Source organism: Diadema setosum, chromosome 9 (genome assembly GCF_964275005.1).
Source record: "Diadema setosum chromosome 9, eeDiaSeto1, whole genome shotgun sequence".
Classification (NCBI taxonomy): domain Eukaryota; kingdom Metazoa; phylum Echinodermata; class Echinoidea; order Diadematoida; family Diadematidae; genus Diadema; species Diadema setosum.
Genome location: NC_092693.1, coordinates 6,762,900 through 6,786,667, shown reverse-complemented (window position 1 = coordinate 6,786,667; position 23,768 = coordinate 6,762,900). Strand labels below are relative to the sequence as shown.

General features: G+C 38.6%; 1 protein-coding gene across 1 annotated transcript; it reads left to right on the top strand.

Moving 5' to 3' along the window:
- The first annotated feature begins 1,963 nt into the window (after positions 1-1,963).
- LOC140233161 (uncharacterized) lies at positions 1,964-22,901 on the top strand. Its single transcript, XM_072313278.1, has 6 exons — positions 1,964-2,144; positions 10,737-10,969; positions 15,071-15,242; positions 17,374-17,500; positions 17,906-18,013; positions 22,562-22,901. Exons 2-6 carry the CDS (start codon positions 10,886-10,888, stop codon positions 22,887-22,889), a joined length of 819 nt encoding a protein of 272 aa, XP_072169379.1. The 5' UTR covers positions 1,964-2,144; positions 10,737-10,885; the 3' UTR covers positions 22,890-22,901.
- Positions 22,902-23,768: the final 867 nt, after the last annotated feature.

The window sequence follows — 23,768 nt, the reverse complement described above, 5'->3', positions numbered from 1 at the left end:
AAAAGGACAAGTCCACGTTAACTTTATTACAGTAATTCATGTGGATTAAGTGAATGCAGCAATATTGGTATAAAACACATCAGTGAGAGTTTAAGGAGAATCTAACAATCCATTCAAAATGTATGAATTTTTAAGTTTTTGCTCAGTCACTGCTGGATGAGAAGACCACTTATTATTATATTCAACATAGTATTATCTTCACTTTGCCTCTTTCAGAAGGCAGGGAAATAATATTACCCTTATCATACGTCAGTGACAAGTCAAGGAAATGTGCACTTTCAAAAAATAAAATTTGGTGAAATTCTTGTCCTTTATACATCTAACCCATGCAATAGCTCTTGTCAGAGTCTGGGAGAGTATACCTATTGATTGAAATAATGTTACATGGCATCGTCCTTTCTGATGTCATAACGTAACAGTTCCGACATGAATAATAAGCATAATTCATGTTTTCGGTACACTTTGAATTTTATAAGCGGGATACACAAAAACAAAGCTAGACATCACTAAAAGAGACCATTGCGCAGCAAAGCAAAATAATGACATCAATTCACATTTTTGTATGCTAGTAGGTGGTCTTGCATATCAATACTAAATATTATGAGAGCAAAATTATCAGATGAAACTGTTATGCATGAGAAATTCACCTGAACGTAGGAAAATCTGTTGCAAATAGAAAAAGAAATCTTCCTGTATAGGTTCCATATCGGTTGATAAGGACGATGATAATAGATGAATTAAAATTATTCATTAGCGATTTTAGTCACATCCTTCAGATGAAAAAAAAAGTCTAAAAAATGTAACTTGCAAGAACTGGGTAATGAAGCTCATACTCAGAAATCTTTGAATACATGCACTTTCAGAGAAGCTAAAGATTTAAGAGTGAGATAGATAATGCGTTTGGCATTACACATACCGATCCAGAATATCCCTGTTGTTCTCACTGATAATTATTCTTTCTCTCTTTCTCGTTAGTACGACCTTACAACTGTATACTCGTTCAAACTAAAAAATTGTCCAACCCGGGTAAACGAGACTTCGTTCATCGCAGTGCGTCACTCGCGGCGCTCATTTACTAATCTAATATCCAATTCAAATCCGTGATTCAAACACAAAATCTCGTTTTGTTGTTGTTGTTGTTATTATTATTATTATTATTATTATTATTATTATTATTATTATTATTATTATTATTATTATTATTATTATTATTATTATTTATTTTTTATTATTATTATTATCATTATTATCATTATTACTATTGTTATTATTATTATTATTATTGTTGTTGGTGGTGTTCAGTAGTGTTGTTCAGTCTTGTTTCTAGATAGGCCCTAAAGGTGACATAGACACCATACTATTGTGGAACCATTGACAAGGCTTGCGATTATCAGCTTCTGCCTTGTTGCACTATAGATTATGAAATTATAAAATAGTATAATAATAATCAAATTTTGCAAACAGGGCCTGATGATAATGTTGTATAGAATGTAGGCCTACCCGGCTTTAGGCCCTAGTACCTCCATAAACCAATATGAAAACACCCATGTATTGATTGTTAAATGGAAATGTCACTTTTAAAAAGTTGTTATGGAGGCGGATATCCTGGGAACATAAAAAGTAAGAAAAAAAAAATCGGATTGCAAATTTTCCACCTCCCTGGCTCTACACGTATCATTCCCAAAGCTATGTGGTGGTGCAGGACTGAGGTGATGACATAGTTACATTTCATCACAGTCTCGCATTAAGTATATTTCCTCATGAAAATCATAGCATAAGATAAATAACCTGACTCTTAGCCTATCATAATTCATAAGGGTGTTAACGTCATCACACAATTTGATTTTTAATTTACATACTGTAGGCCCTACAGAATATAATTATACCGTTATCATTATCATTATTATTATTCAGCGTCTTGACAAAAGGCTAGTGCGTCACGTCGCTATTGGATGCGAAAATTTTGCGAAGAAAACAACTTTAAAAACTTCTAAAAGTCAGGCGCCTGCAGGCATTGGTATTTATCATATCACCGGGATTTTTCATACAGCGACATAAATCCACTTACGATGATGTTGAATTCTGCTGACATGTAAATGAGCGTCATTTAACTTCACGGTTCATAATCGGACTGTTCTGTTCCAGTAAGTCAACATCTATACCTTCACTCCTCATTCATTCAGTCCCATATACTAGATATTATGTGGTTGCCATTATTTTTGCTTTCCCGAAAGCACTGACAGTGTACCTACGTGCAACTAGGTCTACTGAATGTTTTTACCGCTACACGGCGCTAGATCTACGTACACGAATAGTCTTGTTGTGAACAGCTCACACAATCTGTGATTGTTCCTTAAGCGCAAGTTATCATGGTTATGCTTGGTCAATACGAGTCGTGGATGAATAAGTTCGTGGCCTCTTTTGGCTTAAAATATGTTTAACCATTAACGGTTAACATAACAGTGTCTAAGTAGAACTTTCTAATTCTACTTCAAGATTCTAAATTGCTTCTACTCTAACGTTATTAGAGCCCAAGTTCAAATGTTTTGTTTCAACAAAGTGATTTTACCCTTTGCAATCTTGGAGGAACAACAACTGGAACTGCAGAATACGCCGTCGTGGCACCATACTCATGCGAAGCATATGACAGCAGGAGGTTGACCAACGACCTAGACCCCGTTTATGTTTACAGTGCGGGGCTGCGCGGCCGAGCCCGGCCTCAATTGCGGGGCCGAGCCCCGTAATTCTGTCCGTTTACAGTGCCGGACTCGGCCTGGGCTTTTAATTCAAACCTGTCAATATTTTGTCGTAGTGGCGCTCTGCTTGTAAACAAATGCAATTTGGTATAGAGCCTCGAGTCTGGTTTGAAGACCCTTTGCCAGCTGGAATCCGCGGCGATGAAGTTGCCGTTCGGCAAAGGCCTTTGCCAAAGGAAAAATCCTTTGCAGGACAAAACCACCTTAAACTATACTAGCAGGGCTGCCAACTCTCATGCATTTTGGTCCTTTCTCACTCTAAAACTTTATTTCATTTGCATGCATTTCTATTGATCTCACTCATTTTGACTCCTAAATTATAGCATTGGCCTATGGGAGTCTCACTCTCAACTAGTTTCCAGTGTTGGCAGCCCTGTACTAGTTTTTGACGTTGAGGGCGTTGATATCCTGAATAGCGAAATAGTACGGGCAGAGGGTCTGGAATCCAGACTAAATTTGGTACCGCATTTGGCCCAGTTTGCGTTTACATTGAGAAAAGGCCGAGACTTCCTCCAGAGCGTGGCCAAATGCGCGGCCAATTTTGGCCCCGCATTTGGTCTTTTGCGCGTTTACACTGAAATGAAGGCCGGGCTCGGCCGCGGCCGAGCCCAGCCTTTTCGCTCACTGTAAAGGGGGTCCTAGACTCTATACTACAAATTAGTGTAGCTATTTGAAATTACGATGTGAAGTCTCTAGCCAACGCACCAACAATGAAGCTACGATCTAGCCTTATTCATAATTGTATTTTTGTCTTTTTATATTATTTTTAGCATCTTCTGTACTTTCTTTTTTTCTTTCCTTGATCTTCCTTTGCTGTCTTTCCTTATTCTCAGAAAGACTTCTTGAGTAATGTCGTTCCTGAGACTCAAAAGAAGATTTTTTTTGTTGTTTTTTTTTGTGAATGTAAGAATTTTCCAGAGTTGTGATGATATATCACTAGGGTCATAGGGATAATTGTCTCAGAAGGGATTTTTATTGATGAGTTATTGACCTCCAATTATTAAGTTTTTATAACTTGTCCATGGCACAAACCACATGGAGAGTTTTGAGATGATGGTGCCATCATATTCATAATTATGGATAATATCATTTTTGAAATCAATCAGTGTTCGCTTTTACTGATACTATGTTATCTCTATGAAAACGTTTCCTCTTTTTTTTTTTTTTGAAGTCACATCGAACTTGAGGAGAGATTCTCAGGCTGTTAGTTCATCATCATCAACTGTTGTATGTACAATGCAAGACTTTTATCAATCTGGGCAATGGCTGCTCTTATAAATGTAGTTATGTATGAAATGCAGCCTGGCAGGGGTATTTCACTAGTTATTATTGGCAGTCCGGCAATTTGGTTGTAATCCTCTGTGTACTGGTGAAGTTTTACAGCAATTTGTCATAATGTCATTCAATTTGCATACTGTATACGCCATATATTTCGTGAGTGTAAATTTTCGCGAATCAGGAATTCCCGACTGTGACATGCACACATATCAGCCCAATTATTTTGTGGGAAATACCCCATGCATATAGTAGTGTCCATTTCACATTTAAATGTATAACACTGTGTATTACGTCCCCATCTCCAGACCACAACAGGTGGCAGTCCCCAGGAGTTTAATGTAACATAAATCCCCTGTCCAGGGACAAACGTCTCAAAGGTCAGGTAGTCTTAACCCTTAGGGTAGGAGGCTAGTAGGAAATAAAGATATATATAGCTGGTCTAGACAGAGAGATGATTGGTTAAAAGTAATTTTCGTTTGTTTTCCTTTGAATAGGTTTTCAGACAATGAATAACATAAATTATGTAAGAATGACCTTCTTTATGATTGGTCAAAAGTGTAGATACTATACAACTCTTTATTTCTTACTCCAGACAAGAGGTAACATAAGTTATGTAAGAAGGGGTAGTGGTGTGATTGGTCAGGAGTTATTTTCCATGTTATGTCTTTATGTGAAATTGAGACAATACAAAAGTTAGTAGCAGCAACGTGCTGACTTGACCAAGGTAGTATTCCTTTTGTTTCCCTTAATGTACCCTTCCCCTTTCGTAAATGGCTGACTTGTCCAAATAGGACTATTTTACTCTCCCTTTATTCATAGTGGTTTGTCATAGATCAGCAATTTTGTAGGGGACAAGAAATAGGAATATTGTCTTCAGTCTTCAGAAGATATCTAGACGTCGCTGAGTGCAGACCTAGGAGCTGCTAGGCACCTCTGTGTGATAACTCTTCTCGCAATAATGTCCATGTCGAAGGAACTCTCTCAATAAAACCAGCAGGAATGGGCACCTAAAATCATGAATGGATTCTGCGTGTACTTTATTCTCTGTGCCTATGGGCTTAATGGTGAGAGCGTTTTGGAGTGGCGTCTCTTTCTACTGCGACGAAACAAGTTAACTCGAACAGAGCTATAGTTTCGTCACACCGACGACTTCACGAGTGGTTAAATTTGCGATCGTGAAGTCCTGTACTGAACAGAGAAATGGGATCAAAGTCAATATTTTTGCGTGTCTTTAATTTCGCGAACAGCACCTGACTCGCGAAATTCGCGAAAATAAAAACCTTGCGAAATATTTGGCGTATACAGTAGTTCATTGCACATTTGTGTGTGTATACGTGTGTGTGCGTGTGTGCGAAAGATTTAGATGGAAGAGGTTAAATTTGTAAAATCTTCACATCAAATATGTATTAATATTAGCCATTTTAAAAGAAAAACAGGAACTGCACTAGCTGCAGTCGTAGAAAGTATTATATTTTACCTACAATGAAAGAATCTGTTATAAATTCAGCATGTGAAAAACTTTTGAAAATTCTATAGTCATTAATGTCATGCATCAGCTAATTTCAGACCTTGTATGAGTGATTAAAAACAAAGAAAAAAATTGATAGATAATGTGTGTTATTCTGTGGCATGTACAGGTGCATTTCTCTCCATAACCTGGTGAGATATTTCATTTTAGGTGCATTAATGGTTCTGGAAACTCTGCCTTGGTGTGAAATTGATTATCAACTGAGATTTAACAATGCTACACTCCCATTGTGACATGATAAAGTTTTTGTTTTGTTTTTCTTTTCTTTTCTTTTTTGCTTGTGTGTGAGTTGGCTTTTACTTAACTTAGCTCACCTGATCCAAAGGCTCAAGTGAGCTGTTATGATCACTCATTGACCACCGTCCGTCATGTGTTGTGCATCAGCCAGTGAGCTTTTTACATTTTCTTCTTCTTCTTAGCTTGAAAACTTTACGGATTTTCACCAAACTTGGCAGGTAGCATCCTTAGGGGGATATCATCTCAATTTGTTTAAAAGGGCACCATGCCACCCTCCCCTCCCCCCTCCCCCGGTCACGGGGGAGTGAGGATCAAGCAATCTTTAAAAATCTTTAAAGACCTTTCAAAATTAAGGAATCTTAAAAAAACTTTAAAAAATAAAGGAATTTTAAAACTCTCCTTTTCTAAAGCCAGAAGCGATGGAGCTGGGTTCATGTTATAAGTAAGGACATTCATGACTGCAGTTTCAAGTTTGTTAATAGCGGCTCATGGGATGCCCCCCCCCCCCCCCCCCCCCTTGGTACCCTCGGGGGAATCCATATTGGGGCCTAAGTTGTTACATTTTCATCTTTTTAAAAATGCATGGTCAAACTGTCACCAAACTTGGCAGATGATGTCCCTAGGGTGATAGAATGGATATTTAAAACAAATGGACTCCCTTCCCCACCTGGGGTTTCCCTGGGACATGGTGTGGGGGAGACAGACAAAAACCCCAAATTAAAAAATCTTTACAAATCTTTTTTTTTCTCAACCCCTAAGTGATAAGCTGATTTAGTGCTATGAATAAGTTAGATGAGTGACTGTAGTTTCCAAGTTTGGTCATGGCAGATTTGGAGATGGGTTGGGGGGGGGGGGACGACCAAACTGTGACCAATTTTCACATTAAAATTTTCTTCTTGAAAATCTTTGACACATTTTCACCAAACTTGGCTAGTACACAATGCAGTACTAGCCCCCCCCCCCCCTATTAAGGAATCTTGACACAATATATATATATATATATATATATATATATATATATATATATATATATATATATATATATATATATAGTATATATACTGTATTTTTCTAAAACCAGAAGTTATTGAATTGGGTTATTGCTATTAATCATGTACATTTTCTTTTTTTTTGGGGGGGGGGGGGGATGGGGGTTGGCTTGGGCCTATTTTCACCAAACTTACAGATGTTTTATTGCTAGAATGTAGAAAATCTATTGTAAAAATGTGAACAAGCCCCAGGGCACAATGCCTTTTGGGGGGAGAAAGCCCCCACATTAGGGAATCTTTACAAATCTTCTCCTTTAGAAGCAGAAGTGATTGGCTAAGTTAATGATATGAGTTAATAGAATTAGTGACTGCAGTTAATCTACACATATGGCAGTTCCAGTTCCTTTGTTTTTCAGTTTTAGGGGGATGACCATATCAGAGTCTAAAATTTCACATTTTCCTTTTTTTCTTGAAAATGCATTATGGTCAAATTGTCACCAAACTTAACAGGCACTATTACTGGGTTAACAATGTATGTTTAATAAAAGGACCCAAGAATCCCCTATTTAGGAAATCTATACCAGCAAATCTTGTTTTTTGTTTGTTGTTGTTGTTGTTGGGTTTTTTTTTTTTGTCTTAAAAAAAAAATACTGAGCAAATACACATTGATGAATGTAATTTCAAGGGTTATTTAACATGGTAGATCCAGGGGTTGGGTGGGGACCAAATTAGGGGCCAGATTTTCCAGTTTGATTTTTTTTTTTTTAACTGCATTGTCAAATTTTCTGAATACACGGTACTTAGCAGATATTTTTACTGTTTATATAGCACACTGCATGGGCCATGAAGTAGCGATATCGGGGGCATAACAACATGCTAGTACAAAAGTGTACAGTACTTCAAATGCAGAAAACTACTTGTCCATCTACAGGGAATAGCAGACTAAAAGCAGTTGAACTAGCATTGTAGCTTGTTACTCATTTTCATTCATTTTAAATAATGATTACTAGACCATTGCAATCGCAAAATTAACAACATATGAAAATATCCAGCATGTGACAATTTGCAACAAAAAAAAAAAAATCAGTACATGAAAATTTCTGCTGTACAGTATACATTTTAGTACTTGTACCATGCCATGGGCACTACGCCCCCACCCCCACGACCCGGAACTCCTGAATTAGAGGATTAAAGAAAAATCTTCTATTTAAAACAAGAAATGCTATTGAGTACTAGTAAATACATTGAATAGTTTGTACTTTCAAGTTTGTTTATAGCAGATTCAGAAAATACAAGGTCAAAATGTTCTGATAAAAAGTTGCCAAGAATTATCACCTGTGTGGTTGAATAATGCAAATAGATACCATGCCTCCCAGCAGTTTTCTGATGTTCTTATTAGGTGATAGTCTGCAAGAATGCATGGACGGTGAACTTGCAGGTGAGTGCTAGACTCGTGGGTCTCTTGTTTCTGTTTTCTTGTCTTTTCTTTCGGGGAGGGGTTGAATCCCTGTCCATTGACAGAGAAAGAAGACTAATAAAGTGCTGATTGATATAGAAAGCCAGCCAGAGCCTCTTTGGCAGTTGCTAATGAAACAAAGTGAATGTTAATCACTGCTGGATTTGAATGTCAGTATATTATCAACTTAACCCCCCCCCCCAAAAAAAAAAAAAAAAAATGATAATAATAATAATAATAATAATAATAATACAACAGCAAGAACAAAACAACAAGAAGAACAAAAACACACACACACATAACTCCAACAACCTAAATTGAAAAGGGTGATGCATGTTACATGAAAGGCCATCAAATTGAAAAAGTACATTTGGGAGGGGGGAGGGAGTAAGCTGTCCCACTTATTCAAGAAGCCTCAGATTGCGAAAGTGTGTGGTAAATCTGTGTGACAATCTTCACGACCACACTGAGTGCAGTCTGGCAGGTGATGATTATGGAAAATTATAAAAGGCATCTATTTTAGAGTGGCAAGCAGATCTTGTCTCATCCGAGAATCCTTTTACAGTATTTTCTCACTCTCTCAGGGTTTTTGTAGTTTTGCATGAATTACCATCAGGTAATATTTCTTTGATTGTTTTATTCAATTTCGTCTCGGCTGAACACACTGGAATTATGTACAATGGAACAATATTATGTACCAAGCTGCTGTTATCCTCAACAACTTTCCCTAATCTTGTTGAAATCTTGTAAGCATATGTCTGTGTCTCTGATAGTTTCTCAGTATTCTGTAAAGTCTTGTTACACATTTCTTGTTTTTTGTTTTACGAGGGGAATGGCAGTGACACACACTTGATATCATGTTTTATTACCTCCGCCAATGAAGGAGGTTATGTTTTCATCAGCGTTTGTTTGTTAGTTTGCTAGTTTGTTTGTTGAATATGACACAAGGAATAGATTCTGAATTTTGATAGTGATCTGGGAATTTTTTTTTTTTTTGAAGGATTTTTTTATCTTTTGGAAGATAAGGTCAATGAATTTTGGAATTCAAGCTGCGCGTATTTCAGGTTTGCATAATATGCGCACTAAACTATGGTCTCTGCCTGGGCGAGGCGCTGTGTAGCTGGAAACTGATGACATAACAAAAGGTGATTTTCAACATGCATGTATGCATGGAAATCACTGATCTCTTTGGAAGAACAAGATCAAGTGGTGGAAATAGCTGCTTGGTGGAGGTCTGCGCTCTCAGAGTGCTTTTCTAGTTCTTTTCAGTTTTGTTTTTATTCCTGTGAGTGTATCAAAACCGCCAATGAAATCCTTCCTAAGAGAAAGTTCTCTTTCACAAAATGAAAGTTTTGACTGATCCAACATAGGCAATTAAAAAAAAACAATTTTGAGCAAGATCTGGGGGCATATTATCAGTGTTTTGTCCGTAATTTTCACTGACAAATTTACTCTTAGCCAATCTGATACAAGGATATCTAGGCATATATGAATTAATGGAGCTACTTACTATGGATGGATTACTGTAAAAGTGGATATTTTCACGTGAGTAATTTTTCATGCTCTGCCGGGCAAGATGAATTGTGCATGTTTTTTATTCTGCAGGATCAGGACATATACTACAGGAACATATAACATGCAGAAAATATTCACATTTTTATTTTCGCACTAACTTCTGGTTGCATGAAATACACAAAAATTTCCGCTTAAAAATTACAGATCTCTTTTCATTTTTCACTTTAACTCTTTGTGTGCCACAGTGCAAACCCCCTGTGTGCCACATTATTCTGAGACCGCAATGCATGAGTGCTTTTGGAAAACATATTTAAAGCCATGTAACCTTTTACAGAATCCATTAAATGCTAGATATATGCAATGAGCAAAGTTGGAGAGAAAATTCCAAGCTTTGCAGTGAGGTACTTTTATTGACAAGGCGATGATTATTTTTCTTGCAAAATGACCAGTACCTCGTTATTGTCCAGGTTTGACAACAGTGGCGGGAAATGAGGATCAGTATGTACTTGCAAAACCCACGGAGTACCACCATTCAGTAATTCAATCACAAGACAATGCAAGTGTACATGTGTGAGGAATGGAATCGCTAGTGAAGAGATTGTAACTGTGGCATTTGGCGATGTATCTATTGGTTTTGGCAGATATCTGCGTGTGAGAAAAAATATGCGAAACTTGGCACGCCATCGACTGATTCCGGCGTGCAAACATGGCACAAATAGCTGTAAAGAGTTAAGACTGTTGATACAATTTTTGATTTTTTGATCCTCAACACTACGGATGATTACATCAAAGACTTTATTTCTTTAATGTATTTTGATGTAAGTGGACCAGACTCTGTCAGAATGGATCAGATTACATGCTTTGCTTTAATAGCTAAGAAATGTTGTGAGAATTGTCTAGCAGTATGAGGGGGTGTTTTGCTTTTTTTGCTCATTCTGACCTTGAACTTTGTGTCTTTCCAATCATTATTATTTCAGTAACAGACCTGGTGTCATCATATGCCTCTACTAGTACCTTTGTCCAGCGGAAAAGTCGGAATCGTGGCTCAACCCAACCTCTAGCCCGTTCTCCAAAGTACCATTAGTTTGAGGAGCCTCACCCTATTGCTGTGTGTGCTACTGTAGTCATGCCTGCCAAGAAGAAGGGAAAGGGAGGCAAGAAGAAGGGTGGAAAGAAGAAGCCGAAGCTCACCAAGGCAGAAAGAGCTCAGGTGAGGTGTAGATTAAAGTCGCCCCCCCCCCCCCCCCCACCGAAGCTCACCAAGGCAGAAAGAGCTCAGGTGAGGTGTAGATTAAAGTCGCCCCCCCCCCCCTACCGAAGCTCACCAAGGCAGAAAGAGCTCAGGTGAGGTGTAGATTACAGTCACCCCCCCCCCCCAAAGCTGACCAGATTAAAGTAGATTAAAGGAAACCCAAACCCTAAGAGCAATGTGGATTAAGTGAAAGCAGCAACATTAATAGAACACATCAGTGAAAGTTTAAGACAATGGATGCAAAAGTTATGAATTTTAAATTTTTTTTTGTTGGAACCACTGGATGAGGAGACTACTAAAGGTTATGATGTATGTGTGGACAATATAATAAAGAAAATATAAAGAAAATGCCACAAAAATTCATTTTTCATGAAAATTACACATTCCATCAACTTGATACCGACATATGTTAAGGGTAGCAATTGTTCCCCCTGCTTTCTGAAAGCGGTTAGTCAAGTGCTCTTTCATAATTCTAGAAAAGTGAATTTTTGTGGAATTTTCTTTATATTGTTGTCCACACATATGTCATAACCTCTAGTAGTCTCCTCATCCAGCGGTTGCAACACCTAAACTTTTAAAATTCTTAACTTTTTCATCGATTGTCCGATTTTCCTCAAACTTTCACTGATGTGTTCTACTAATGTTGCTGCTTTCACTCAATCCAGATTGCTCTTTGGGTTTTGGTTCCCTTTAAAGTCGCCCCCCCCCCCCCCCACACACACACACACACCATCCTAAGGTATCTGAATATTGTTGCACTTGTTAATCAACCTATTGACAGTGGAACCATATTGATGAAATGCACATCAAGCTTGTGTTTGATGATGTGTTTGATTTGTATTTATCTTTAAAATTGAGGACAATGTTTTGCAAGGAGAATGTTTATGTACAATAAGATGGCAAAGTTGATATTGGAGTGTCCTGTTGGTTATCTTTCCAGTTTCAGTTCGCTATGTAGTTCAGTTTGTATTTCTAAAGGTTCTTTGGTTGTCATACATTCGCACTGATGTCTACTCTATTTCTGTGATTACCTTCATTCCTTTCTTATTCAGATGTGTTCATCCATTGCATCCCACACCTGATTCTTTTGTTTAACATTCTATGTTGAGTATTCACCTCAACTTGTTGCCATCTTCATCCAGTCTGTTTTCATAGTTTCCGTGAATTAGGTTCAGGAATAGGAAAGAGTGTTGCAGGTTTGCTAAATCATCGACATCAGCAAGTGTTGATATGACTGACTTATTACCTTACATTTTGTGTTTGCATTATCAGTTATATCTGTGACTGACTGTGAGTTCATGTTTGGATCATGTGAGCTTTCAAATATTACAACTTAGTTTCTGATATTTTTCATGTCCAATTTCAATGGAGGTGGAACCATTTTGTCTGTTTGGTTGTTATCCATTTGGTAGGGCCTACAGTTTGCACATTGCATTGAGTGGTGTTCCACTGTTGTATGAAGCAGATTAAAAGAATGGTTGCCACACAGAGTCCCTCCACTTTTCAATTTCAGGTTCAATTTCAATTTCAATTTCAATTTCAATCTTTATTGCCCATTTGGACATTCCTTTTGTTTCAAATCTCACACATAAACATGTAAAACATCAAACAAAAATATGATCACAAATCACAAGACATTTATCATAAATACAATTTTGACATCATACAACATTTACGTGTACATTTTACTTGCTAAAGGTTCAGCATCCAACCCAAAATCTGACACTTCAGTAAACTTTGATTTGAATATTGCACTCTCAAACCTCATAAATGTTTGTTTGTGTAGTCAAAGCACATACTGTATACCCTGGTGATGTACATGTACAGTGTTGCTGGAAATGATTCTGTCAGTTTTGCAGGGTTATGTGTAGCGTTGCATGTCTGAGCATGCAGTGATAAATGATATAAGGACATGTTTTAATGTAGTTTCATATTTGCACACTCCAGGTAATTGACATGCTTGTTCAGTCTTGTGTGATGTAATGTAACAATGTGGCAAGCTGAGAGCAAAAAAGGCATAACCACTGTTAACAGTCTTTAGAGTTATTGCTTTTATGGTTTTTGGCTAGTGGTTATTAAGATGGGTGGTGTGCCATCAATTTGATTTTATCATTCTACTAATAGACCCACGACAATAGGTTGTAAGAACTGCCTTGTATATAATGGAAGACTAAGACCTCTTGTGTTTTGGGTTTAAAGCCCTACCTGCTAGCCCAGTGATCTGGAACACTGGAAGTATATAGGACTGCTACACTGTACCTTCGTTGTGGTTTCTATGCACGCTATCTACCTTGTGTTCCTAAGTGTACTATATGCAGGGAGGCAGTAAGTGAATATATCTACTGCAGTAAGTTTTGGGCATCTATAACTTGTCCTGCGAGGCTAAATCTGATGATAACTCATCTTGGATTGCCCGTGGTGTTTTGGTGGAAATCACCAAAAATCACATGTGTGAGCACCAGGCTAATATGCAGGGAATAAATGCCATTGATTGATACAAATCATGCTTCGGGGAAAACGATCAGTAAAACAGGTAAGCAAGAGTCAATTCAAATCAAGCATAACATTGACATGCTGCATGCCTTTCTTGTAGACAGCCGGTTTCAAGTTGAGCTGCATTTTCGAGATTGTACAATGACTGATGGTGAACTACAATGTATATATCTTTTAATGGATTTTTAAGAAATATACACTATGTTACTGTGTGTTCGTTCATTACATCCTTGAATAAAAGGCATGTTTATTTATGGTAAGTAGGCAGTTTTTTTTTTTCAACTCCATAGCCACTTCATAGCTAATTTCTGCTATCCAGCTCAAAGGCATTCTTGCGGTAGGAGCTAAAGCAGCAATCAGTTTACTTTGCACAAGTTTTACTTATGTTGCAAGAAGTTTGGGACCAACAAAATACAAGTAGGAAAAGAAAGCTAGGATAGTAGAGAGCTATTAAAAATTACCAAAAAAATTGTAGAAAAAGGTGTGTGGTGATTTTATCAACAGATATAAACTTGTAAAAAACTTTTATTGAGTACCGTACTTAAATGCAAAGCTCCTTCCCAGGAAATTTTTCAAAGGAAAGTAATTCATATCCATGATTCTGTACATGAGTTATTAATAATAAAGGCTTGCCAAAGGGAGAAACAGCAGGGAAAAGCAGACACCAAACAAGTTTTAAAATTCACTGTGTATTCTGTTATTACATTTCAAATTGATAAAATCCCATACAGTGGGACAGCTCCAAAAGAAAATGAAGTATTAGTTGTATTGCAATAAGAGCATGCAGAAAGTGACATGGAATAAAATGATTGTTATGAACTATCATTATTTTACACAGGTAGATTATTCATGGTATTATGTACCGTATTTATTTATTAAAACTTCCAACATTGTTATCAGACTGAATTTACAATACATACAAACAGCAAGATACAAGAATGTCATTATAGAACTAAACCCTTTTACCATGCTCTGCTCACCAACTGTCATGTTTACTGAAAGCTGTAACATTTTTTTTCCCCCCCAATACCAGTGCTGATAGTCCTAAATTAAACGTTAAACAATGAAAAATGGACTGCAAAGTCTTCCCGATCTTCATTGTCTGTTCCAACATATTGGCCTTAATTCATGTGGGACTGCATGTTGCATTGGCATTTTATACACTTGTACACACTTGGAGAGGGTTTGTGGCACTTACATACACAGTGGTGGCAGGAGACTGTGGTCTGGCCCCCAGGCTTATGGTCAACTTCAAGCCTCATGAGGTGGCATGATGCCTGACAGATCTGTTGATGAACCACGCAATGACCCCTGACATTGTCTCAGTGCCATCAGACAATTGTTTCATGCATGAAATTTTGAACGACTATGTGTATGTATGTGTGTGTGTGGCTTATAAAAAAAAAGAAAAGAATCCAATAGAACAGCTTGACAAAATCTAGCTACACCGTAAATATTTACTGCATCGTAACTTATGCAAAAGCACGGTGCCACTGTGTTAACATTTGTTTGGATTGTAGTATTTTGCTATTTTGTTTTGTTTTGTTTTGTTTTTTTCAAATTCAGCTCAAGCTAGACAAGGCATGCGCATTGATCACAGACCAACAAGATGTCTACCAGAATTTCCTGGACCGAATGGAGCGGTGGATGTTCGCCCACAAGCTGAAGGCGAGGGAGCTCTATCTGAGGTTTGACAAGAACGGAGATGGTGTGCTCTCATATGACGAGTTCAAAGCAGGTTGGTTTGTCCTTTCTCTGAAATCTCATTCCCCCTCATTTCCAAAACATACTGTGGGACTGAGTGACAAAGAACAAAAATGACATCAAGTTTTGATAATTTGCAGGTGTCATGCCAGCAACTTACTGCTGAGAGCTGACTTTTTGATGCATAGCTGTTGCCAACATAAATGCAAAGGTAGTAAATTGGGGCTTGTCTGGAGGGGCGTGTGTGGGAGGTGTGTCTTCTGGGAGGGTGTGTCTGGGAGGTGTGTTTGTGAGATGTGTGAGAGGGTGTATCTGGGATGGCTTGTCTGGAAGGCATGTCTGAGAGGGTGTGTCTGGGATGGCATGTCTGGGAGGTGTGTCTAAGAGGGTGTGTCTGGGATGGTTGTTTGGAAGGCATGTCTTGGAGGGTGTGTATGGGATGGCTTGTCTGGGAGGCATGTGTTGGAGGGTGTGTCAGGGATTTCTTGTCTGGGAGGCATGTCTGAAAGGGTGTGTCTGGGATGGCTTGTCTGGGAGGTGTGTCAAAGGGGGTGTGTCTGGGATGGCGTGTCTGGGAGGCATTGTGAGAGGGTTTGTCTGGGAGGCGTGTCTGAGAGGATGTGTCTGAGATGGTTTGTCTGGAAGGCGTGTCGTGGAGGGTATGTGAGGGATGGCTTGTCCAGGAGGCGTGTCTGGGATGGTTTGTCTGGAAGGTGTGTCTTGGAGGGTGTGTCTGGGATAGCGTGTCTGGGAAACATTGTGAGAGGGTTTGTCTGGGATGGCTTGTCTTGGAGGCATGTGTGAGAGGGTGTGCCTGGGATGGTGTGAATGGGAGGCATGTCTGGGAGGTGTGTCGAGAAGGCATGTCTGGGAGGCATGTGTGAGGGCATGTGACTGGGACTGTGTGTCTTGGAGGTGTGTCTGGGATGGCATGTGTGAGAGGGCGTGTCTGGGATGGTGTGTCTAGAAGGGCGTGTCTGGAGGCCATGTCGGGAGGGCATGTCTGGAAGGGTATGTCTAAGGGGGTGTGTCTGGGAGGTGTGTCTAGGAGGGCATGTTTGGGAGGCATGTCAGGGAGGTGTGTGTAGGAAGGCATGTCTTTGGAGGCTATCTCAGGGAGGGCGTGTCTGGGAGGGCGTGCCTGGATGGGTGATCTGGGAGAGCGTGTCTGGGATGGTAAGAGGAATCTGAGTATTTTTCCAGTGGAAAAATCAAGTTTTACTTTCATACATATGTAGGTAAAATTTTGAAACCCCAAAGGTGCCCAAGGTGCTATGTATAACTATGTCTGTGTTTAAACTTGTAAAGCAGACCTCAAGTTACTGGTGTGTGTATGTGTGAGGCAGGGGGGAGGGGGAGGGGGGAGGGGGAATACTGGATGCTAGGAGAACATCTCACATGCAGTTTTTGTTGCTTGCAATGCAATTCAATACAACATTCAAATTTTTTTTTTTTGAAAAAAAAAGTTTAGTAGCTTATTTTTTAGACTCTTTGTTAAGAAATGTAAGGAGGCTTTTTAGGTAAGATAGTCAAAACTTCATCAAAGTTTGTATTTGTCATTATGCTCAAGAAAATGTGTCAGGAGCTTTCTCATTATTTGACATGACATTCTCTTCTTTTTATTGTTTAATTCATCCAAATGATCTGACATAAACACATCAGTTACCTGTAATGAAATGTCTCTTGAGATACATCACAAGTGTACACTGAGATGTACACAAAGGCAACTTATAAATGTGTGCAACACAAATGGTGAAATAGATATAATGATTCATTACAGAGTTCACCCCCCCCCCCCCCACCCAACAGACACACACACACACACTCATACACAGACACACACTTGCAAACAAATTATCCAGGGAAGACATACTTCCACATGACTACATGAAAGCAAGAATTTATATGGCGATTGCCCAGTTTAGGTTACCTGTGTCAAAGCAGTTGGTCCTTGGTGGAGGTTACAAAATCATCAGCTGACTTGGAGCAGTTTGCCACCAAACATAAAAAAGAAGCTTTTAATACATACAGTATATATATGTACTTAGTAGCTGCCTGTATTCCTCATACTTTACATAGAAAAAAAATAGTTGGATTCCTACTTGTTGATGTTTTTTTTTTTACCTCCCTAATAACCTCATCCAACTTGCTATGAAATGTTGCAGGAATGCTCGATCTAGAGGCACCATGCAACGCCACAGAACTGGAAGTCTTGGCCAGGCGGCTGGACAAGGACAAAAACGGAACAATAGACTATCGAGAGTTCTCGAAGGGACTCCACTTCGCTTCTAGGTAAAACATGGAACAAAATATCAAATCTATGACCCAGTGTGATGTTTGCTGTGGGGCTAGACCCCTTGAAGTATGATATTATACAAAATGTTTATATTTTTCTGATTATGATCCTCACCAAACAAGGTTTGAAAGGAATTTATGTATGGGAGTTAGTGGACAGTGCATGCTGGATGTGTGGTAGATTTACTGAATGCATGCCTAGCCACAAGTGGAAGAATACTTGCTCAGTGTGCACACTGTCGCTGTATTAAGTGTATGATAGCGTGTTCATGTTGGCTTTCTTCAGGGATTGCAATATTCATTTGATACTGAACTTGTGGCTGGTGAAAAACAATGCACGCCTCTCAATGACTGAGTTGGCAGAATTTTTCAACAAATTTTTGTCCCTGGTCTTGCTTTCAGTGAAAGTGAGGATACAGAAGAAGCACCCATGCTGATTACAAGAGACAGTCTGTGCCGGAGTGGCTGCAAGCTAGGTCATTGGAGGGACCATGTAGAAAGGCATCCGAGGTACCACGCAAAATTTAGGTTTTGAAATTAGTTTGTGTGTGCTTGTGTGTGCCTGTTTCTATCCCTATCATTTCTTCCATCTCTCTTTCCCCCCTTTTTTTCTTTTCTGTTACCTATTTGGTCATTCCATATGAAGTTCTTACTTGTCTGTCAGCCCTTTGAAATTGCATTGATGATTTCACAGTGTGGGTGCCAGAAGGATGTAAGTTCTGAGTTGAAATAAAGGCTGCCCTGTTTCATCAGTTTCTTGCAGTGTACTTCCCATACTTGGTGCTGTTTCTTCTCGTAATCTTTGGATGTTATCTTTGATGTATTCTGTCCATATTCCTTTCTTGCTTGTCTTTTTCACTCATTTCTTCTTTCATAGAAATATCTATCTATCCCTTATATATCTATCTATCCCTTATCTATCTAGCTATCTATCTATCTATCCCTTATATATCTATCTATCTATATATATATTTATATACTTGCATATATCGTCGTGCACACGGCAGATTGTCGCTAGGCTGTGGGAGTGCGCTTAGGGTTAACAACATTCTACCATGCGCAAAACGATTATGCGTATACATGAATAATATATATATATATATATATATATATATATATAGCGAAAACTTTGAGCAAAGAAAATGGGTTTTCATCGGGATTCGAACCCGAGACCTCCGGATTACTAGACCGGTGCTCTACCGACTGAGCTATTGAAAGCCCTAGATCGGTGTTCGTCCCAAACCCTTAACTCTCTTTGCTCGTGTGGTCAGAAGCTATAGTGTGTGTATGTGTGCCACACACACACACATTAACCTGACATAAACCCAAAGGATGTAAATCAACTTTGGAATAAACGCGAGGGATCGCCGAAGCGATGCAGCTTTTTGTAATATATTTTGAAACAAGGAACAGAAAACTGACCAGAAACAAATAATAAATAGCGAAAACTTTGAGCAAAGAAGATGGATTTTCCCATTTTCTTTGCTCAAAGACGAACACCGATCTAGGGCTTTCAATAGCTCAGTTGGTAGAGCACCGGTCTAGTAATCCCGATGAAAACCCATTTTCTTTGCTCAAAGTTTTCGCTATTTATTATTTGTTTCTGGTCAGTTTTCTGTTCCTTGTTTCAATATGTATATATATATATATAATGTTATATACTTAGATTATAGATTTTATTTCATGACTTGTTAGTTGCAGTTGTACTTTAAATCCGTCATGCATGTGCCTCTTATCCATTGTCCTCAATTTTATTGACTTCCTGGTATTCAAAATCACTCACACCCATCTCATCTCTGATATTCTTGTCATCTCAGCACAAACTTGGTACCGACCGTTTATTAAGATGCAAATGGGGCGAGTCACTGTATTTTGTTTGGACAAGGATAATCTGTTGCTGGTGGCAGACCTTTTACAAGGCTCTCATTTTTTTGTTTGTTTTATATTTGTTGCATTAGGAGGGTGTTGAGGAAAAGGGGGAAAAAGCGATTGAAGAGTAGGGGAAGGTGATTAGATGAATGAACTGGCACTCTTTGAGAATGGAAATGCATCCTTAGCCCGCCACCTTTCCACAAACCTGATCAAATCAATACTCTCAAGTCTGCCGCTGGAAGTGACGTCGTTTTTTGGTCTTAAGTATCAATTGTGTTGAAATGGTCAGGAAAAGAAAGATGATGTATGTAAATAGGATACAGAAAAAGAGGCCCTATCTGCCTGTGAATATCCTCGGGGAATGCTTAGGCAGACTCTATATTTATACGAATGGCATGTATGATGTTTGTGGTGAAAGCTGGCATATTCTGTAATTTGAGGGAAAATCTTAGCAAAAGTCCCTAGCATGCACCTCCGGCCGAGGGGGGAAGGCATCTCTCCATGACCACAAGAGTCCGTGGGTTGATGGAATATATCTTTAGAGTGCATCAGACCCACTCTGGACTCTGTTAAGTGTGGAAGCGTGGTGTGGTGAACGAGGAAATTCTTTATGTCAGAGCCATAGGAACATGAGCACTTATGAATTTTCATGATCACTGTTTGGCATTGAAAGTTTTAATCCAAATGTAATGTTTTCAGAAGTGTTTGTAGATGTATTATGAAAATGTATGTGAGTAGGTATATTTGCTGTTGGGATTTGCAAGCGCTATTTGGTGTGGCTTCAATACTGTTATTGTATATGTTCTAGTGATGTTGGCTGATACGAACCAGGACGTTAGAGTTCATTGTGCCCAATATTTAACAAGACAACTGTTTTTCATTGTTTTCTTTACTGGATCTGGATGAAATGTGAACATAAAACACATGGCAAATTCTGCTGTGAAGATTATAATCCTTCACCCATCTGAAATTAACAAAGTGGGCAGAGCTGTGCGACAAGTTTTTCAGAAAGCTTTCTTTTGACTGTGCAATGTAAGTTGTCTGAGATGTTTCTTTGAAGGGATCTGAGCATGTCTTGGGGCATAATTGGGCTTGGGGAGGTGGAAGAAAGGGTCGCCAAAATATATAGACAAAATGGCATTGATAATCACTTTGGCCAGAGGGGAGGAAAGGCAGCAATGTTCTGTGGTCTTCTTGAGAGTTTTCACCACAAGCCGCTTATAGTCATTACATCTCTACCACATTTAATCCTGCCCACATTTCCAATTAGTGCTTGTTACCTCTAATGCAGTTTGCAGATGAAAGCTTCAAGGAAAAAAAAGAGAGTTGGTTTTTTTTTTTCCTGCTAAATGGACACGCATGACAAGATGCAGTCAATAGAGTTGTGCATACTTCTGCAAGACTCTCTATCGCAATCATGTTTTTCCAAGTGCATAGACTTTGCTGAGAAGAGCAGTTTATATGAGTTCCACCCCCCCCCAAAAAAAATAGATAACAAATTTGAAAGGATGACACTCTGAAGAAATAATACACTGATCATGCAAGTTAATTTGACATCAAACATAGTCATCTTCTGTGGAATTAAATGCTTTCTTTGTTATATGTTTTTTACACAGCCATTTGTCGTCTTCAGCAGAAGCTTGGAGTCCTCCATTCAAAATTTATTAGGTCGTTTAAATGCAAAACAAAGAGAGAGAGAGAGTTAAAGCCTCTTATGGTCATGCATTTCAATTTGTACCATTTTTCTTGATTTCTATATAATGCTTTATCATCATTTAAGTGTTAAATTTTTGAAGTATCATTTTTGTTATCATTGTTATTATTGTAATCATTATTATTCTTTTCATTTATTTGACCAAGATACAGACAAAATACAATACAAAGACATTACACAATGAAGAATACGCATTGAGTCAAATACTTTTTTTTTTGTTCTTTACCCTTCTTGTTAGACAATACTTGCTATACCACATCCCTTCATTACTTATCATAATACTCTTTGTGTGAGTAAAAGTGAAACCTAACCCATCTCTGGCTTGTCTGCACTATTTCAAGTGAAATCGTCCCGAAAGAATAAGTTGTTTTGCAAGTTCTACATGCTTTCACAAAAACAGTGATATCACTTGCAAGAAAATATTCTTTTTGTTGTTGACAAAGTGATGTCATCTCAACAAGTTCTCTCTCCTTTTACAGTTGTCATTGCAGAGTTACACAAGCTATGTACATAGTTCTTATGGATAGTGCAATTTTCCTCTTTTTTTTTGGTAGATTCACTTAAAAATACTAATAAAGAATACAATTTACTGTGTAGACATGTTTGTATGAAACCATGTTATGGAAGGCAGGGGAACCTTGCTGTGCTGATAAAATTATAAAAAGGCAGATTATTTAAATAATCTTTTACCATTTGTTTGTGTTTTGTTTTGTTGTTTGTTTAGGTTTTTTTTTTTTAATAAAAGAGTATATCTCATGTTATGATTGATAAATGAGAAGACTGATGATTGGATTTCAAGCAATATTTGTTACAAAACTATTTATATCACTGAACTCAAGAAGTCTGCTGGACTTCTCTTATGCTTTTGCCTAAAAGGGGTGCATAGGTATTTTGTTACCTAAGAGAAAAAAAAAGAAACATTTTGTGGATTTTCTGTGTACCTGGCCTAACTATTCATCTTGACATTGTAGATAACACTGACCAGATTTGGGGTCAAAGGTCAGAAATCATAAGCCATCCGTGAGTGTCCACTGGTAATGCTTTTTCATAGGATGTGGTAAAATGATGACACAATTGTTTATATAAGATAAGGTGGAAAGTCACACTATTTTGGGGAAAAAAGGTAAATAATGTCCAGTCATACATGAGCTAGGAATTTGTGTAATTGATGAGGTGGAAATAAATGATCCTTTTCATTTTTTTTTTCCCATTGAAGGTTATAGATTGAGGTGAAAGTCAGAGGTCATAGCAAAGTGTCATCATTCTTTGGTCATTCCTAGTTGATTCTTGTTGGTTTTCTCACTGCTGCCATGATTTACAAAATTGTCATGAAGTAGATGTGACGTGATTGCTATAATGGAAGATCTTAAGGACTCGGGCACTCATTGATTGGGTTTCAAACATTACCTTAATACTGGTAAATCAATGTCACACTCACCGTGACCTAAATCTCTTGACACCCCCTTCCCCAGGTATGTGAGAGTCCACTTACGCTCCATGACCTTCGACCACCTGAAATCCTACCCTGGTCACTTCAACAGAGTGGTCCTGTCCCACTCCAGTGTCCACTCCCTGTGCTGCATGATCAAAGAGGAGCTGGCCCTCTCCACCACCACTCTCCTCATCTACCACGACAAGACCAAGGATGCCCTCGCTCTGGATCCATCCAGGACACTGGAGGACTATGGCATCAAAGGTCGCACTCGAGATGACCCGGAGGAGGTGACCATGTTCTACAACTACACCACAGAGTTCCACGACTGCTCCCTGCTGTCGGCGGATTACTACTTTATAAAGTGAAAGGACTTTTTATGCCTCCGCCACGAAGTGGTGCCGGAGGCATTATGTTTTCGGGTTGTCCGTCCGTCCGTCCGTCCGTCCTTCCGTCCGTCCGTCCGTCCGTCCGTCCGTCCTTCCGTCCGTCCGTCCGTCCGTCCGTCCTTCCGTCCGTCCGTAATGAATTTTGTGGACAAGGTAACTATCGAAACCTGTTGAGGTATCCTAATGAAACTTGGCATGTATGTGTATTAGGGGGTGAAGTTGTGCCTATCAACTTTTGGGTGCACATGCTCAAGGTCAAAGGTCAAAAGGTCAAGGTCAAATACATAAAATTTCACTATTTCCACCATATCTATTGAATGCCTGAAGATATTTTCTTGAAACTTAGTGTATACATGTATTACCCAATTAAGATTCTCTGGTGAAAGTTTGGGTCATGAGGTCAAAGGTCAAAGGTCAAAAGGTCAGGGTCAAATACATAAAATTTCACTATTTCCACCATATCTATTGAATGCCTGAAGATATTTTCTTGAAACTTAGTGTATACATGTATTACCCAATTAAGATTCTCTGGTGAAAGTTTGGGTCATGAGGTCAAAGGTCAAAGGTCAAAAGGTCAGGGTCAAATACATAAAATTTCACTATTTCCACCATATCTATTGAATGCCTGAAGATATTTTCTTGAAACTTAGTGTATACATGTATTACCCAATTATGATTCTCTGGTGAAAGTTTGGGTCATGAGGTCAAAGGTCAAAAGGTCAAGTAAAAATATTAAAACTTCTTTTTTTTCTCCGTACCTTGGAAAATTGTTCAAGGTATCTTAATGGAACATAGTATATACATGTACTGACTGGAAGTGATTATCTAGAGAATGTAGGGTTCATGGGGTCAAAGGTC

Coding starts and splice junctions, on each gene's coding strand:
- LOC140233161 (XM_072313278.1), top strand. CDS start 10,886: ATGCCTGCCAAGAAGAAGGGAAAGGGAGGCAAGAAGAAGGGTGGAAAG. Junction 15,243..17,373: donor ATATGACGAGTTCAAAGCAG/GTTGGTTTGTCC, acceptor GAAATGTTGCAG/GAATGCTCGATCTAGAGGCA. Junction 17,501..17,905: donor GGACTCCACTTCGCTTCTAG/GTAAAACATGGA, acceptor TCTTGCTTTCAG/TGAAAGTGAGGATACAGAAG.